The sequence below is a fragment of the Hetaerina americana genome, unplaced genomic scaffold (genome assembly GCF_022747635.1).
Source record: "Hetaerina americana unplaced genomic scaffold, ioHetAmer1.1.p SCAF_8, whole genome shotgun sequence".
Taxonomy (NCBI): domain Eukaryota; kingdom Metazoa; phylum Arthropoda; class Insecta; order Odonata; family Calopterygidae; genus Hetaerina; species Hetaerina americana.
Window position 1 is genome coordinate 85,077,325 of NW_027287427.1, and position 20,195 is coordinate 85,097,519.

The 20,195-nt window shown below is 42.8% G+C and overlaps 1 protein-coding gene across 1 annotated transcript in view; it reads left to right on the plus strand.

Annotated features, from left to right (window-relative positions):
* rdgC (retinal degeneration C) overlaps window positions 1-20,195 on the plus strand; it is a 512,344-nt gene that overhangs the window by 46,629 nt on the left and 445,520 nt on the right. The window contains exon 2 of the mRNA XM_071596539.1: window positions 6,028-8,638. Coding sequence (XP_071452640.1) covers window positions 8,362-8,638 — 277 coding nt within the window. The 5' untranslated portion in view covers window positions 6,028-8,361. The remainder of the gene's footprint in view (window positions 1-6,027; window positions 8,639-20,195) is intronic.

Consider the following 20,195-nt stretch of genomic DNA (forward strand, 5'->3'; position numbering starts at 1 on the left):
TGACTACCTCTCTTACTACCTTTTATTTAATACTATGGCTACCCCTCGTTAGCTCTTTTCCCCGCCGCCGCTGCATAATATTCTATTATTATCATTCCATTAATCTCCGCTATCCTTCCATCTCACTTCAAATAGACCTGAAATTTTTATATTTCCCCTTTCCATCTCTCGCGTAATATCCTCCAATTTCCCTGTCCCAACATTCCACGTTCCTATTATAACCAATTTGGTCTTCTTCTCCTACGTCCTCTGTCCTGCTGTTGCCGGTTTCCCTTGCAAGGGTTTCGTGGGATGACGACCGCGAAAGCCTTGCTACCGGGCACGACACACGGCCGATTGGGACGAGCCCGGTAGTTGCCAGGACTCAAAATCTCTGTCGTGACCATCATATTAATCTTGGGAATGATAATTAAGGTGGTTTCCCGTTGCCTTCCTCAATAGTGTTTTTAACGTGACACCATCACTTACTGGCCGCCCCACTGGGGTCAGACGCCATTGCAGCCGCCTCACTGAGGAACAGACGCTGCGTGGACTAGCTTTGGTCTGGCCCCTAACCTTCGATCTATCAGGCATGGGTGACCCTACCAGGAGCAATTATTATTACTCCTTCTAGCACAGCTCTAGGGGTCATCGGAAAGCACAAGCCCTTTCACCACGTCAAAGTTGTAGGCCGGGGTGGTATATATATATATATATATATATATATATACTATATATATATATATATATATATATATATATATATATATATATATATATATATATATATATATATATATTTTTTTTTTTTAAGGTAATCTACCGGTTAAGGTAGGTTTTTTTGATGGACACAACTACCAAACAAATATTTTGTGACTACTAACAAAACACAACCCTAAATTCTACTCTACACCAGGTCCCTCTTCATCTCTGAGTACTTTCTTCCTCCCTTCATCCCGTCCAACATCCCTATCCTGTTCCTTCCCTTTCCTCTTTTGCCCAACATTCTACCCTCTATCACAGTCTTCAACATCCCACTGCCGGTCAACACCCCCTTCATCCACTTTTCCTGCCTCCATAGGATTGCTCCCAACAAACCCCTCTCTTCGCCCACCATACCAAGTACTTCCTCATTTGTTTTCTTCTCTGTCCATTTCACCTTTTCCATTCTTCTCCACACCCACATTTCAAAAGCCTCCAGTCTACATCTATCCTCCTGCTTCAATGACCACGTTTCCGCGCCGTACATAGCTACGCTCCATATCAAAGTTTTTACGAGTCTTTTCTTAACATCCTTACTCAAAGTCCCCGTCATCAACTCCCTCCTCCTCGTGAAAGCCTCTTTGCCTAGCGCAATTCTTCTCCTTACGTCCCTACTACTTTGACCGTGTTGGTCCAAAACACTACCGAGATACGTAAACTGTTCTACCTGCTCTAGTTTTTGCCCTCTTACTTTAATGTTAAGATTAGCCTTTTTCTCTCTAGAAAATCGCATAACCTTTGTTTTATTAATGTTGATTCTCATCCCATACCTGTCGCACTGAATTTCCAATTCACTAAGCAATGCTTGCAGCCCCTTGGCTGACTGACAAACTAAAGCTTGGTCATCAGCAAACCTAACTGATTTTACGAATCCCCCGCCCACTTTCATTCCTACCTCGAGTTCTTCCCATGCCTCTTTGATCATTTCCTCTGCATACAGGTTGAACAGCAACGGTGATAATGGGCAACCCTGCCTTACACCCCTTCCTAACACTGCCCATCCTGACTCCCCGTTTCCCACCTGCACCTGAGCAGTCTGAGACATGTACAGGTTGCGGATTAGCCTCCTTTCCCTCCAATCTATTCCTATTTTCTGCAATATACTCATTAGTTTTTCCCAATTCACTCTATCAAACGCTTTTTCGAAATCTACGAAACAGGCAAATACCTCCTGGTTGTGTTCTATATTCCTCTCGATTAATAATCTCATTACTGCAATGGCATCACGCGTACCTCTCCCCTTCCTAAACCCAAACTGATCATCCCCTAAGTAATCATTCGCCCTAATCTCTATCCGTTTGTTTATGATCCTGAGAACAACTTTAGCTGCGTAGGATATCAAACTAATTGTCCTATAGTCCTCACATGACGTGGCCTTTACCTTTTTCGGAATCGGAACTAAAACTGCTCTCACAAAGTCTTCCGGCCAGATTCCCTCCTCATAAATGCTACGGATCAGCCCATATAGCCTCTTCCTCCCACATTTTCCTAAGCATTTTCAAAGTTCCACGGGAATGTTATCTACCCCCACGGCCTTATTTAGTTTCATCTCCCTTAATGCCCTTTCTATCTCATTGTCTAGTATGCCTGGACCTAAGCTGTCTTCCTCTACGTCATTTTCTTTTTCAATGTCTAACTGTGTTGGTCTGAGTTCTTTACTATACAGTTCTTCTATATACTCCTTCCATCTCTCTTGGATCTTTCCTGCGTCAACTATTACCTTACCCGCTTTATCTCTAACTATTAGCATAGCTCTTCCTTTCTTACTTCCCGATAACGATTTAACTTTGCTGTACAGCGCACCGATTTCGCCCTTCCTCTGGAGACTTTCCATATCCTCGCACTGCGTCTTCCACCATGCGTCTTTTGCCTTATTTGTTGCCCGCCTCAATTTATTGTTCAATTCTTTGTACTTCATTTTGCCTAATTCTGTATTTATATTCTTCCATTTTCGCCGCTCATCCATCTTTGTAATCATCTCATCCGTGATCCATGGTTTCCTAGTCCTTTTAGCGTTAACGGTTCCAATAGTGTCTTTTGCGGCTTTAGACAACCCTTTTTTGATCATTTCCCATTTTTCTTCGATAGTAATAAGCCCTTTACCATCCTCCATTATTTTCTCTACCGCCTGTTTGTATTCCTTCCTTTTCAACCCATTTAATGCTTCTACATTCCATTTTCTAACTCGCCGCCCCTGCCTTATCTTTTTGAAACGTACGCTACATTTCATAACAACTAAATTGTGGTCTGAGTCCGCATCCGCTCCCGGAAAGCTGTGGGAATTTATCACACTATTCCTAAACCTGTGTCTAACCAGGATATAATCTAGCTGATATCTTCCTGAGTCACCTGGCATTTTACATGTATACCTGCGTCTTTTGTGGTGTCTAAACCAAGTGTTGGTGATGACTAACCCCTGTCTCCTGCAGAACTCAACTGCTTTCTCCCCGCGGTCATTCCTCGTGCCTAAACCGTAGTCGCCCACTTCATCACCATCTCTTCCTTCGCCTACCGTCGCATTCATGTCCCCCATCACTATGAAATGTTTCCCTGCTGGAACACACGCGATCATGTCCTCTAACTGATCGTATATCTTATCGACCTCTTCTTCCTTATGGTTGCTCGGTGGCATGTATACCTGAATAATAACTAAGTTCGTCGGTTCTGCTTTTATCTCCACTAGTAGTATTCTATCCGTTACCTGCTCTATGTTGACTACGCTTCTTCCTACCTCTTCATTTAATACTATGGCAACCCCTCGTTGGCTCTCGTCCCCACCGCTGTATATTATTCTATACTTATCACTCCAGTAATCCCCGCTATCTTTCCATCTCACCTCGCATAGACCTAAAATATCTATATTTCCCCTTTCCATCTCTCGCTTAACATTCTCCAATTTCCCTGTCCTCATCATTGTCCTAACATTCCACGTTCCTATTCTAACTAATTTTGTCTTCTTCTCCTGCGTCTTCTGTCCTGCTGCTGCTGGTTTTCCCCTGCAAGGGTTTCGTGGGATGACTACCGCGGAAGCCTTGCCTCCCCCGCTGCCGGGCACGACACACGGCCGATTGGGCCGAGCCCCGTGGTTGCCAGGACTCAAAATATCTCTATTGTCCATCATATTTTTCTAGGGAATGATAATTGAGGTGGTTTCCCGTTGCCTTCCTCAATAGTGTTTTTAACGTGACACCATCACTTACTGGCCGCCCCACTGGGGTCAGACGCCATTGCAGCCTCCTCACTGAGGAACAGACGCTGCGTGGACTACCTTTCGTCTGGCTCCTAACCTTCGACCTATCTGGCATGGGTGACCCTCCCAGGAGCAATAATTATTACTCCCGCCAGTACAGCTCTAGGGGTCATCGGAACGCACAAGCCCTTCCACCACGTCAAGGTTGTAGTCCGGGGAGGGATATATATATATATATATATATATATATATATATATATAAGGTAATCTACCGGTTAAGGTAGGTTTGTGGATGGATACAACTACCAAACAAACATTTTATTACCCCTAACAAAACAAAATCCATCATCCTACTCTATATCAGGTCCCTCTTCATCTCTGAGTACTTTCTTCCTCCCTTCATCCCGTCCAACACCCCTATCCTGTTCCTCCCTTTTCCTCGTTTACCTAGCATTCACCCCTCTATTAAAGTCTTCAACATACCACTACCCGTCAATACCCTCTTCGTCCACTTTTCCTGCCTCCATAGGATTTCTCCCAACAAACCCCTCTCTTCGCCCACCATACCAAGTACTTCCTCATTTGTTTTCTTCTCTGTCCATTTCACCTTCTCCATTCTTCTCCACACCCACATTTCAAAAGCCTCCAATCTGCGTCTATCCTCCTGTTTCAATGACCACGTTTCCGCACCGTACATAGCCACGCTCCATATCAAAGTCTTTGCGAGTATTTTGCTAATATCCTTACTCAGCGTCCCTGTCATCAACTCCCTCCTCCTTGTGAAAGCCTCTTTGCCTAGCGCAATTCTTCTCCTTACGTCCCTACTACTTTGACCGTGTTGGTCCAAAACACTACCGAGATACGTAAACTGTTCTACCTGCTCTAGTTTTTGCCCTCCTATTTTAATGTTTAGCTTAACCTTTTTCTTTCTAGAAAATCGCATAACCTTTGTTTTATTAATATTGATTTTCATCTTTTCATCCCATATCTGTCGCACTGAATTTCCAATATATATATATATATATATATATATATATATATATATATATATATATATATATATATATATATATATAATGTATAACACTTAGCACTAGTGGACACAGACAAAAACACAGAAACACACAAAAAAAGAGACTCACTATTTTTCGAATTTTCGGTGGTCGTTGCCACCTTTATCAAGGAGGAGAGGGACAGAACTCCTGAGTTCTGTCCCTCTCCTCCTTGATAAAGGTGGCAACGACCACCGAAAATTCGAAAAATAGTGAGTCTCTTTTTTTGTGTGTTTCTGTGTTTTTGTCTGTGTCCACTAGTGCTAAGTGTTATACATTATTATTCACGTCCGTGAGTCTTTCAAAAAGTGTTATATATATATATATATATATATATATATGTACATATATATATTCGTTTGAAGAACCTAGAGAGTTTAGACATGAAGACCCTAGTACAAAAACTCACGCAGGAAATCTCCCCCCAAAGAAGGGTGTGATAAACCGGCGAAAACCCTTAAATATAGTAATAAATATAGTACATTAAATACATGTATAACAGTTTGCAGTACAATAAAACGCAATATAGTAGTAAATATACAATACGGTGCATAATGAAGTACAGAACACTTTATACATGGTTGTGTACCTAATAGGTAAAATTAGATATCATGCCATATTGAAATGTAATGAAATGAATGACTTTCGAATTCCTCACACTTTATTTAAAAATGAAGTTTTTAATTTATATAAAGTGTGTGGAATAGCAAAGTGAAAAATTTCATTTAATTTCAACATATTTTGCAAATTCCATAAAGTTACGCCGGAGACAACAAAAAGATATCACATGTTTTTAGGAAGATGATGTTGATGATCAGCGATGGTGCAGGCATGTAGGGATTGATATGATCTGAGTGTTTATTGGAGTATATTTATAGGGAAATGTTTTTATCTCGTAGAATCATTTTAGTGTATCTGTTTTTTAATTAATTGAGTGACTCATGCAGTTTTCCTCCTCATTATTGGTTGTAGGATCTATCTTCCCCAAATGGCTAATGACCACCTTTCTTTACTTGCATTATTTTCTTTCTGTCTCGCCCACAGATGGATCAGGAAATGCCGACCCATGTGGATGAGCGAGCCAAATCCGGCCGGCACGAATTGATCTTTCCTCCGTCCTCGGGGCGGTGCCCCAGCGAGGAGGCGGCTGTTTTCTTCAGGGTTCCCACGAGGCGGTCAGAGGGGTTGAAGTCCTCTCGACAGGTGTCCGCGGCGAAGTTGCTTTGAGGAACTGCTCGGGTGAACTGGTGACCGGGCGGACCTTGGTGTCGTGGTCCAACTCTCCCTTAATAGGGTATTCGTCTGTTTCGCCACTCAACGGGATTCTGTTCACGGGAAGTAAGCGTGTGGATGAGGCATATCCTAAGTGTGATTAGCCAGTAACCAGAGGTGAACATACCGCTCTGAGCGGTTAGCGTGTGTGAAATTGTGTGAAAGGTTCTTTGCTCAGGTTCATCGTATTCCATCCGAGTTCACCCTCGACAACTCCTGTGCCAACGAGCTACCCCATTCAGTAGAACCCGTTGCCATTAACGGTTTTCTTGCCTTGCTTATCGTTGTTCTTCGATTCATTTTTACCCTCCTGTGCTTTTATGTAACTCTCCAGGTGATAACGTAGCGAATGGCCGACGAGAAAGGCACGGGGCGATGTAAGTTCTCAATTTGGAGCGTGCAACTAGACGCAATTCTCTAATCTCCAAGTGAAATAGTTTAGGGAGTGGGTTACAGCCTTCGTGTTAATTTTTGTCTTTTGGTGCGGAGTATGTTTCTCAACACTTTACGACCCAAATAGGATTCCGAGTCTTTGGAAAAGGTCAAAGAAATGTGACATAAAGAGGTTTAGAATCTTGTAAAATATTTTTTTTTCAGAACTCGGCCTGGGGGACGGGACTCAAAGTGAGTGCGAAATTGACCAGTAAAATCGAGTATTATTTTGCCTCTCTGGAGATGAATAAGCCGAGATGATTCCCTAGAGGCTCAAATTAAGGAGGGTGCCAAGGGCGCAATATTAGAACGTGCACGTGAAATACGAGCAAGCTGCCACCGCCGAGGGGGCCTGCGAGGCAATTGCCGTTCTTGTTCGGGAGGGCTCGTGGTTATTTGGATGAAAGAGTGAGGGGAAAGGGGCGGTAAAGCGATTTACTTTCCCTCTCTCCTCCCCTGGAATTAAGCGGAGGTGGAAATGATGGAACAAACGGGATTATAGGGGAACGTAAGTCGCACGAGGCCGCGGAAGAGCTTTCTTGGCGACCCCGCGCTGGGACCCGAGGGGGGGAGGAGAAGCGGGGGAACAGCTTCTGTCTAGGAAGAGGGTGGATGGAATGAACGAGTGGTCGCGAAGCGAAGCGTGAGTGGGGAGCAAGGAGGGCGCTGCGGGTTAAGCAAGGGAGAACCCAGGCAGCGACCTTGTAGGACTCGTCTTCGAAAGCTCGCATTGTCTACCAGCTCTTCTTCCTGAAACCGTCCCACGGTGTATTCTCTAGCTATTCAGTCTTAATTTGTGACTTATCAAACGTATTGATGTAAATTAAATATCTGCCATGCTGCCTACTTAATACAGCTTGATTTGCAATTGTCAGAAAAGCCAATAAATCCAACCATACGAGTTCAAAATCTATTCTCTTCCCACCACCAGCCATACACACCTTCTAATTGTACTTTTATGCGGTTACCAAACTTGTTCCTGGTACCTTAAATAAGGTTGAGAAGAACAAAGTGTACTTTTCTTACTAGAAATTTCTCGGTAAAATTTTCCCTAGAGAAGAAATCAAATCGTTTTCTGGACGACAAGCAGTGGATACGCATTAAATAGGGTTTCGTTCATTCGCAGAATCCACTGTGGCCAGAGGGGTTGGTGTATCGAAAAGGGGTCGTGAGTAAGAATAAGAACTTCCCGATTGAGGAAGGCGGTGGGGGCTGGCAGCCTGCGTAGCACTGGTTAGGTTTCCTTCGGCCCTTCCTCGCGGATGGATAGACGCATAACATTATTAGAAAAAAACATTGAGGTGTTGTCAGTATCCCTTTATTCTTTTTGGCGAAGCCACCACAGAGTGGAGGGAGGCCGGGAGGGCAGGTCTTGTTGCTTTATAAACCCACGGGGAAGTCCGTCTTCAAGTGTGGCACGCGGAATATCCAATAAAGTGAAAAACAGCTCTCCGGAAGCAACAAGGATTATCTCTCGTGATTAAATCCATTTGTCGATCGTGCAGAGTGGGGCGTGCACCGTGAATTTTTCCACGTCCTCTTGGAAGCACAGTGTTTTTGCGTGCTCGACTTCCTCGGCGGAACTCGTTTCCACAGCCCCCGGAATCGCCGTCGGGGTGATGGCGAGAGCGGCGGCGGGTCCCCTCGCGTCCCCGGGCCCTCGCGCCCCGTGAGATGGGCCGGGCCCTGTCCATCTGCCTGTGCTGCAAAAAGGAGAGGAAGCGGAGAGCGATGGCGGAGGAGGAGGGCAAGACTCGGGAGGGAGGGGGCGGCGACGCCGCCACTGCCGTGGTGGCCGACGGGAAGGCAGTCGGTGGCGCGCGGGGCAAGAAGGCGGCGGAGGACGAAGACGCGGAGAGCAAGGGCTTCCTCTGCTTCTTCATCCCCAAGAGCCTATTCTCGTGCAAACTCCGCAAGAAGGACGAGTTCAAGATGTCCAAGGCGGAGAGAAGTGAGTAGCCTTTTACATTTTCCTTGAATGGTCCACTGCTTCTGTGATTCCTAACCATCTAATGGCCCTAGGCCCTAGACTCCTTTGGCGTCCTTGAGGGAAGGTTTCGCTGGGTAGGCCTCGAGTGAAAAACTGGGTTGGCTTCGAATACGAATGAATAGTGCCCGTTGTCGCAACCCTACCGTTAACATCAGTGTTAACGGTGATCGGCTGAATCCGCCAAGCTAGTCAAAGGTGCCAAATTTTACGGCAGGGACTTACTTCTCAGGCACCTGAGGACTTACGATCTAAATTTTTCTTAAAGTAGTAGTAGTTTTTAGGGGAGGTGACCGAAAGCTGAGGTCATTTGCGCCATAGGGGATGGACAGGAAAGGACGAAGGGTGGAGAGAAACCCGGCGTCGGCATTAGCCTACTCTTTACGAAAGGCGCCAAGGGGTCCGCAGCTTAACGTCCCATCCGACGGACGGCGTACTCACTCAAAGTGCCCTCCACAAAGCACCTCAAGCAGGGATCGAGATACCCCTGAAAAATATTCAACACCGCCGGGAGTTGAACCCGGGCCCTCTGGAAGCCCGTACGTTAGCCCCCGCACCATCTCGATCCCCAAATGTTTCTTAAAGCTTGTTATATTATCCATTAAAACCTCGAGTGACATGTAATTATCATAGTTATAGATCTATATAATTTGTTTCTTTTTTAATTTCCCCTTTTGGATAAATCTAAAATTGAAAAGTATCCATCCCTCTTTATATTTTCCACCATTAATAATCTACCATTGAACAGAACACTTTATTGAACCCTTAGCTTATGGATACGTTCGTGGGATCTGTGATTTGTATATAATGCTCTCTCTACAGAAATGTGGTAGCCTATTTGGTGAGTGCAATGCACCAATCTCCACGTTCTGAATTATAAACCGTACAATTTTGAATTCCTCTGCGGCACCTTCTCTTCTTTTCGAAGGTTCCGAATCAACCAAACGATTGCGTTTGGGATGAACAACAAATAAATTTGAAAGAAAATCCTTGCTCTTTTTCTCTTGAACTCTTTATTTTTAGCCAGTCTTGAATCAGAGGCGATTTGCCGATGAAATGTTTAGAAAAAATCGCTAAATTCTGATAATAATGTTGAGTAGTCTTTTTTCATAACCGCATCGTTCCCGAAAAACAACTTTGCAGCCAACTGGTTTTTGGATCCAGAACTTCCGTTTTCCTATCATGATCCCGTTACTCTAGGCTACGGTCAAATTACTAAACACCTCTTAGGCCGGTACCGAGAGTCACCTAAGGACCACTTCCTAAAGGACTCATTTCTGGTTAGTTGGGCCGTTTGCAGGAGGGAAGAATGCTGCATCGAGCGAGAGGGGGATATGGGTGAGAAGAGTGAGTGGGCGGGTGTGGGAGAGGGGTTGCTGGTCCTCCACGCGCCACTTCCCCGCATCTTAACCCCACCGCCTCGACACTCCCACCCTCGCGCCAAATCCTCACCCTATTTTTCGCTCATCTGTTATCCGAATCGAATTTTTTGAAAGAGGCACCAAGTGCCAAAACCGTAACCGGGATTTAATTCAACCAAGTCTTAAAACCATTACTCGTTATTATATGGTCTACTTATCACGATGCAACGATGCAAATTTATATTGGTTTTGGAAGGGCGGCATTACGAGGGATTATTTTGAGGAATCATGTAGCAGTGATGAAGATTGTAATAGTAATTCTAGGGACTTATACCGTGTAAATGACCGTAGAGATGTTGATTCAATAGGAAATGTGAATTCAATAGCATTGGTGATAAAAAAATTGTAGAATGGTACGCTTATATTGTTTGTATGGTACAATTTTAAAGTACGGGCACAATTTGCATACGTATTACTCAACTGCACAAATTCATAAACTTTATTTGATGTCATTTGTAGGACAAAATGAAGGAGAGATGACAAAAGGTATTCCATAGCTTTGCCATGAAAAAGAGAAGCATTTCGTCATATTAATCATCAACCCTTTTAAGGGAGCACAGTCCTCAGCTTCTCTTGTTTGTGCACCATTCATTGGGCTAGAGAGGGGTCACTTGATGTCATTAGTGGTACAACTCATCTTTAGGGCCATTTATAGGAAATCTGCTGCTTTTTATCCAGAATAGATATTTATTCTGATGCAATTGATATTTATTCTGTTGCACATTAGCGGATGACTCCGTTAAAAGTTACTGTTGCGGCATCTCCCGCAGTTTCTTTGGGATTTATTCTGGTATTTGGACCTACAGGACCCGTAGGACTACACTAATAATGCCTCCATTACATGTTCTTTTTGATATTCTTTGTTCTTTATCTCTCGAATCCAATCCCTCTCTCATAGGAGAGCCGTCGTTCTCGCTTCCGGTTTAAGTCAGTGCATAAGTGAAGTCAATACAGAAGTTTATCCTAACCTATAATTAATTTTGCAAGGCATTAGGAAACTAGTTAAAACTGCCTATCACAATAACTGACGGATTTCGGAATTAAACTATATAGACAGACAAGGCTTGTATAAAAATATCGAGAAAAGTTACGGATTTCACGTTAGGGAATCGTAAATAGTCTGCTGGTGCCAAGTCAGGACTGTCCAAAAAGTCGGGATCTTCATCAACGCGTTGCATAAGGTCTTCGCAAGAAGGCACTCCTCTCTGCTCCTGGTCGTCCGTCAAGACCTTCGGAACGAGTATATTGAGGATCTTCCGCATCGCCAAATTTTCAGTGATAATGGTGTGCTCTGTCATCTTATCAATGCCAATACGATCTGCGATCATGCGCACACTTAGCCGACGGTCTGAATTCAGCACTTAACGCAAACGTTGCATTTTGCCGTCGATTCTTGATGCCGAACAGGGACTCATCTTGCACACTCGCTCGCCAATCTTTGAAGAACATGTGCCACTTAGTAACTGCAGTTTGTGACATGCTTTCATCCTTGAGCACTTGGAGCTGCAGCATCTTGACCAACGTCTCCGTACCCGATTTTCTCAATCCCACACTAAATTTGATGGCGTACCGCTGTTCAATCGTTCGCTTCATTCATTTTGCGTCGAGTCACTCAACAGGGGTTCGCTATAAACAAGGTCTAGCCTGAATGACCACTCGCAGGCGCTTGGCGCTTGGCGCATTTTGCAGGTCCTACCCCTTCACCACCGAGCCTGCGTGGTGCGAGCGCGCTGTGACGTAGTCACGTCTGGAAAAAATACTTCCTCGTAAAAAAATACGTCCCGATACTTTTCATGCAAAACTTGCAGTTAGCAGCAATACACCAGAGAGCAATAATAAGGTGTAAAAATAGTGCAGACATGGAAGCTGAATTTGCAACTTGTACCACAAAGGAAAAGGATGCTTTCATTTGTTTGTTGAGTAGTTAAAGAGGAGAAACATTGAAGTTTACCAATGAATGAAAGTTGGTGGTTTATCTCTGTTACTCCAACAAATTTAAATGTGAACTAGACAGTTAATGAAGAGTATTATTTCTCTTAGAAATCCCCTTGACCAGGTGTGGCACATCTACATCTACTTAATACCCAGCAAGCCACCGCAAGGGCGTGTGGCGGGGGGGTGTTAGGACACTACCCGTAATTTAGAAAAGAAAAAAAAGCCGCATGCAAGAACCACATATTCATACATCCACAAAAAAACATGGCATACATTCATGCATGAACACTTACACCCCACACACATGCAAACACTCAAACTACCAACTAACATACACATGCACCTGAAAGTATACCTAACATCTTTGCAAGGTCGAATTTTGTTCTGACTTGTAAATTCAATGTTTTTAATATTTCTAAAGTGACTTCGGTTTCTTACTATTATGATTACTGATTGTTCGGGGAAAGAATGAGTATTTGTGTGTCTATCCGTTAAATGGAATCTATCTCCCTTAGTTTATCTTTGTGGTCTGATCTACCTAAGTAGTGTGGGGCCATTATAATTCCTTCAGTGTCATAGTTAAACTCGTTTGTTCTGATCCTTTCTAAAAGTCTAAGCCTCGCTTGCTCTCTCCGCACTTCAAGTGGTTCCAAGCATAATTCCCCTAAGAGACCTGTCACACTTGTGTTCTTATCATAACAATTTTTAACGAATCTAGCGGATTTTCTCTGGACTTAATCTGATTCTTTTTGCCAAATTTTCTCCCAAGGATCCCAAACACTTGCGGCATATTCTAAATGAGGTCTAACTAGAGCAAAATAACACCTCTCTTTAACTTTTTCATTACATTTCCCCACCACCCGTTCTATGAAGCCAAGTTTCTTTAAAGCTGACCCGCATATTGTACACATCAAGTATTGACACCCCTTACCTTAGTAGCAGTTAAATCCATTAAAGTATTTCTAGAGTTATCGTGAACTTCCAAAGTGGTGGAATATTTTTGTTGCACACCATGGAGAATACATATGAAAATAATATAACTGAGAATCTTTTGTATTCAAGAAATTACGAGGTCAAAAAAATTTTCTTTTACAGGCTTTCATTTGACACTCCCTTATACAAACAAATTTTCATAATAGATTTGTCTGGGGTATTTTATATTTTTTAATCTATTAATTTGTGTATGAATACTCATGGGGGATATAAAGTACGTCTAGTGTTTAGTGTACCTCTCACTTCTATCTGTTGCAAAATCTTAGAGCACATAATTGTCAGTTCAATAATGAGACACCTTAATAAAATTAACTTTTTAAGTGAAAATCAACACGGATTCAGGAAAACCCGCTCCTGCGAAACCCAATTAGGATTATTTACACATGATTTACTTTTATCGGGTGAGAGAGGTAGGCAAGTGGATGCCATCTTCTTAGATTTTCAAAAGGCATTTGATAAGGTCCCACATGGTAAACTCATTCATAAATTAAAGGTCGCGGGTATAAACAAGGGCGCCATAAATTGGGTTTAAGATTTTCTTTCAGAGCGGGAACAGAGGGTAGTCCTTGATGGCGCTAGTTCCGGCAGCGTTCGAGTCACGTCGGGGGTACCTCAGGGAAGTGTAATCGGGCCGTTGCTTTTCTTGATTTTTGTTAACGATTTGAACCGCGAAGTGAAAAGTAAAATTAGGATGTTCGCGGATGACACGGTGATCTATCGGGAGATATCTGGGGATGAGGATCGTTTTATTCTAGCGCAGGATTTAGATTGCATTACTAAATGGTGTTCTAACTGGGGATTGACTCTAAATTATAATAAATGTTCAGTGGTAAATTTCTTTAAAAGATCAACGGGATTTGCTTAAAAATTAGCTGGAGGTGACCTAGCAATAGTTGATACGGTAAAATACCTAGGTGTCACATTCACAAAAGACTTAACTTGGGTGACTCACATACGTAAAGTCTGTGGTCAAGCATATAAAAAATTGGGATTCATTAGACGCATTGTCGGCAAAAGTGACTCGAAGGTCAAGGAACGTTGTTACCACGCTCTTGTAAGGCCTCATTTAGAATACGCATGCAGCGTGTGGGATCCGAGTGAAAAAGGTCTCATTCGGGAAATTGAGAAGGTTCAACGCCGGGCAGCCCGTTTTGTAAAAAATTCCTACGATAAAACGCAAAGCGTCACCGAAATGCTCATGGATTTGGGGTGGGAATCATTGGCTGAAAGACGATTCAATGAAAGATTGAAATTATTAAATAAATTTAGATCCGCATGTTTCAGCACCGAGGTCTCGCAAATTATTCGTACTCCTGCATACATTGGTTGCTTGGATTATGCATATAAAATTCGGGAAATAGATGCCAGAACTAGCCGACTCAAGGACTCCTTCTTCCCACGGACAATACGGGATAGAAAACTGCAGGGTTATAGATAGCAAAAATTCCACTTGCCTCCCTCAGCGTCTAAAAAATAATTAGTCCTATTTAAATGCATGCTCTTCCATTATCCTTGTGTGTTTTGTTATAGTAACCCATTCTTTCCGAATGACCTCAATAGTGTTCTGTTCATCTATTTTTAAGTTTCCCTTTCAATCCCTCGTCCCTCTCCGCGGGGGGAAATTCCTGCTACCTGCAACGTTGGGTCGCATTCCCTGCCTTTTAGAGTCTCCTCGGGGGGTATAGTGTTTTTTGGTGCATGTTCATGTGGTAGTGATGTTTCACCTTCATGCTTGTTGTGTCCTGGCTTCCGTGTTGTAGGATGGCTTTCGTGCTGCATCTTGGGGTGCAGTTTTTTGTTAGTTTGTTATATGTGTTTGCATGAGTGTTGGATGAAGGGATTGTTGCATGAGTGTTTGCGCTGCTGTGGGTGTAATTTTCCACGTTGTTGTTTTGCATGTGGTATTTTTCCTTTTTACGGTTGGTGACCTAACACCCCCCGCCACACGCCCTTGCGGCGGCTTGCGGTGTATTATGTAGATGTAGATGTAGATGAAAGGACACTGCTGGCTTTGTTACTGAATCCATTTTCTTCTACAATAAATATATAAATAACTTCTTTTTCCACCATAATTTTAGATAATGGTCAAAATTTGCTGTATAATTTTAGATGTCAATAACTACGACGCCAGGAAACCACTTGTTTATTGTTGCAAAAAATCGTCAAGTTCCTACATGATCGACAAAATAACCGAACAGAAAGTTTCACAATGGTTGATATGAATATTTCCTTTATCTATCGAATAAATCCGTCAACAACACGTTTTTGCACATTAATTGTGTAATTATGCGAAAAAATGGAACATGTTTTGCGGCTTTCAACACATAATGAGAGCTTAAGAGACCCACACCACCACGTACCACACTTTCCCTTTTCTACGGTCACCTAGAGTCGTAAAGTGCGCCAGTGAGGAGAGTCGCCAGGTGGATGGGGTGATGCCCAATGGCTCAATGGCCAGATCCGGCACTCAAACATTATCTGATATATTTTACCGGATGAAAGACCGATTCGAGGTGATTTGGAGTCGCTGAAGGGTTCTTCTTTGCTTAACCTGGTTGCCCGAAAGGAGAGCTAAGGTTTCTCTGCTTCGAGAATGCTTACTGTTGTGTCCTGGCTTCCGTGTTGTAGGATGGCTTTCGTGCTGCATCACGGGGTGCAGTGTTTTAAGTTGTTTTGCGGTATATGTGTTTGCATGAGTATTGGATGAAGGGATTTTTGCATGAGTGTTTGCGCTGCTGTGGGTGTAATTTTCCGTGTTGTTTTTTTGCATGTGATATATTTCCTTTTTACGGTTGGTGACCTAACACACCCCGCCACACGCCCTTGCGGCGGCTTGCGGGGTATTATGTAGATGTAGATGAGATGACAAAAGAAATGCCACGAAATCAGCGATACCAATAGGAATACCTAAAAGAATGGTTTGTAATACCTAGGCCGTACTTATTGACGGATTGAGAGGAGCTAAGGTATATGAAAAAAAGGAAAAAGGGAGTATGGGCCTTGTGAGTTACATTCACAAGCACTAGTGGTTTGTGAGGAGAAACTCTAATGCCAGTGACTCGGTTACCCTACCGAAATTTATAAGAAAACAAAAGGTGACAAAACGAGGGGCTAACCTGCGAGGGCTGTCCATAATGTAACCTCCGTTTACGTGTGGAAATTAGAAGTACTCCAGGGAGTCGAATGAACGCTGTATTGACATACAGTATGTCAGTACACCTCGAGCGACAGTAGCTGGAAGGTATTGCTGTTTGCCGTTTGTTTACAATAGCCAGTCAAATTGAACAATAAAATTGAAGTTCGTTCAGTGATAAGGTTTTTACAGCTAAAACACTTCAAAGCTGCTGGCATTGATCGGGAAGTTTGTGCTCTGCACGCACCAAATGTGATAAGTTACGAGAGTTGTGTATCAGTGTTGTCGTTCGTTTAAGAATGAGCACAAATATCCAGGACGATGACAGAAGTGGCCGCCCGCCTGTGGTGAACAATGAATTTCATCTGAAAATTGACGAAAAGTTCTTGAAACCCGGTGTTGTACGATGTCTGAAATCTTTAGAAAGTTTTCCAGAGATTTATGCGACTGCATGGAAAGACAACTGAAAAGTTAGGGTACTACATGTCTCGACGAGGAACATCAAGATGCCGTGATTGGTTGGTTGCGATCTCAGGCGGCAGAATTTTATACTGAAGGAAATCAAAAACCAGTTGAGAGATATGACAAATTTTTAAATGTTTGGCCAAAATTTTTAAAATATAGAAATGTGCAGTTTTGATATGAATATAATAAAGTCTCTGTATCTGTTGTAGTATTTTTTTATGGCATGACGGAGATTACTGGCTGGAAAACCCTCGTAGTATGCACACACTTTCTGTTAGTCGCGCTAATAATCGCACAAAAACAAACAATAACACAGCAAACGAAAGGAAGAGCTTGGTATTAAATGGTAGATATGGTAATAAAAGACAAAGATCTCTTGATGAAGAGGCGTACATGGAAATCCGCATCAAAGACCGGAACCTGTGAAAGAAGATAATGAGTGAGGGCGAGGTGAAGGATGACGACCGCACCCGAACGTCCATGGAAGTGGATTCGACAGAGTGGTCACCGAAAGACAATGCACCAGGGGCGAACGAAACTAGTGGAGAAATTGAAATGCACTACAATGCACTTAGAGGTAGATCCAAAGAAAGACCGCGTGTAAACGACTGAAGCGTATTTGTACTGAAAAAGTAAAAGACAGGTGCTGGTTGCTTCGTTAGGATATTTTGGAATACGCAGCAAGTATTTGGAATCCATGGGAGGAAACGTTACTTAAGGTATTGGATGAAATTCAGAGAAAATCTACTAGATCGGTTTAAAATTGTGAAAATTGGAGAGTTAACGTGTGACGGAAGCGTATGTTGGAAGAATTAGTAATGGTGTATCTTGATCCACGAAGACAGAAGGAAGGACTTACGACTTTAGGAAAGGCACAGGCCACCTGAGTCTTCTTTCCGTATCGAGGAAATTATTATGACACCAAAATATTCAGGTATATTCGGTCACTGGAATCAAATAAGAAAGAATAATACCGTCAGATTCATGTAATTGTTCTTCTCTCCCACGATACGCAATCAAATCAAAGCGTCTAGTTTAAATATTACAGTGAAATTATACAATCGAGCACCAATTGTTTCATGTTGCATAAACGAATGTGTGTATTTATGTTCAGTAGCGTTCATAATTAATGCGGATCCGCTTTAAAGAAACTCGGCTTCATTAAACGGGAGTGGGGAAATGTAATGAAAAAGTTAAAGAGAGGTGTTATTTTGCTCTAGTTAGACCTCATTTGAAGTATGCCGCAAGTATTTAAGATCCTTGGGAGAAAATTTGGCAAAAAGAATCAAATAAAGTTCAGATGAAATCCGCCGGATTCGTTAAAAATTGTTATGATAAGAACACAAGTGTGACAGGTCTCTACGGGGATTTAGGCTGGGCGGCGGCTTGCGGAGTATTAAGTAGATGTAGATATATATTAGCTAATGTATGTCCAAATTCATTCATGTATATCCATGTAATAATATCCGTGCCATAATCCTCCCATTATTGCAAAAAACCCTAGTGAAGTGGAAGATCCCCAACGGAATTCGGGAAGTGTTGAAGAAAGCATTACCGAAGAAAACGGCAACCGAGGTATTTGGAGACAGGGCTGGAAGTCAACTCTTTCATTCGTTCTGAAGTACTGATGTGAACAGACAGACGATGGGTTGAGGGAAGAATGAAAGGCAATAGGTCGGAAAACCATTTTTGTAGACTCTCTAAAGAGTACCGGGGGGGGGGAGGCGAAAATGCAGGTCAACTTTAGGTTACTCGGGAGACCCATCAGGGGGCGCAAGGGAGTTAGAATTGGGGATAGTGGAGGGCTGAAGTCAGCATTAGTATTTATATCTACATCTACTTAATACCCCGCAAGCCGCCGCAAGGGCGTGTAGCGGAGAGTATTAGGGCACTAACCATAATTAAGAAAAAAACCGCATGGAAAAGCCACATATTTATAGCATCCACAAACAAAACATGGCATTCATTCATGCAGGAACACTTACAACCAACACACATGAAAACACACAAACTACCAACTAACATACACATGCACCTACAAATGTAACTGATATCTTTGCAATGCTTCATTTCGTTCCGACTTGTAAATTCAATGGTTTTAATATTTCTAAAGTGACTTCGGTTTCTTACTATTATAATTTCTGATTGTCCCGGGAAAGAATGAGTATTAGAAGCTATCTGTATTGGAATCTATCTTCCTTATTTTATCTTTGTGGTATGATCTACGAGTACAATTTCGAAGATTTTCATCCGCAAACCTTAACCTCCAATGAGTCACATCCTTAACAAACGTTTGTAGTCAAGATCCTTGGATTGTTTATCGCATCCTCGAACAGGTTATCGCTCACGGATCGAAAAGGCAATCGCCCACAAGCCTCTAAACTTCCCAGGCCCTTCTATTACGTCCAGAATATGTATCGGAGATAAATGGCGTGGGATAAATATTCGTTTGGAAACAGGATTGGTATGAGGCATACATTTATTATTCCTGATGCAAAGGACGAGTTCCATGACTTGGGTTTGGTCAAGTCAATACTTTCAGTCCCAGTGATGTCATTACTTCATAAAGTTTGAGAGGCTTTCCGACAAGCCAGAGGAGGAAGATTCAACGTAGACGAGAATGTTGAATGCGGCATAAGAGTCATATGAATTTAAGAGAAAAGAAGTCGTTCGCGCGGGTGCACGCCTCGGGAATAGAATGTAGTCTGAAAACCCCATTCGAGAGAGAGTTTGCACTCATTCCCTCTCGTGTGTGGCATCCAGCAGGGATTATTTGATTCGCGACATCCAACCGTCGATGGGAAGTGAGTGGCCTCTCCAGGGACGAGAGTACATACGTACGTACAATGGAAAGTCTCAGAGCGGCCTGTATTGGTGTGTGAATGGCCACGAGAAGGGAAGGGGTGCTAATCGCCCGGCACGAACGAGTTGCCATGTTGTTATTCTTCCCTTGTACAAGCAGTGGATGCTAACTGTAAGGGCCGAACTTTGCTTGCTATGACGCACCTGACATTTTCTGGACAGTCGTGTGATAATAAACGCACTGCGACGGCTGTAACCACATTAGTTGCATGGCCATCGATTGATAAATTTTCCCCTTCTTGCTTTCCGGTTTTGCATGACCTGTCTTGTTTGATAGTGGTGCTCTATCGTATAAATGGTTGTGGTACATATTTATTACCTCCTTTTTAGTATTCCCGTGAATTGTTTTAGTGGGTAAAATTAACACTTGTTGGGAAATAAGTTTTTCGTCAACAATTTGCACGTCTTTTTCGAGTTTAAGTGAATTTTTTTCCCCTTTTCTTAATACTTTTCTAACACCCTTCCTCTCCCTTATACATTACTTATCTCACCTAGTTTTTACACATCCAACCACAAACCTCATTGACGGATCTCGGGGCGTTCATGTAAATTCAGAAACCATCGTCCATTACGTTTTGCTGTACTTGCTTCTAGGGGAGCCATGTCTCAAATGGGAGTCTTTGAGATTGACTTTTCAGGAAGCATGTGTCCACTGTGATGTTTTGACGCGGAAAGGTTGGAAAGTTCATGATCGGATAAAATCATCCAACCA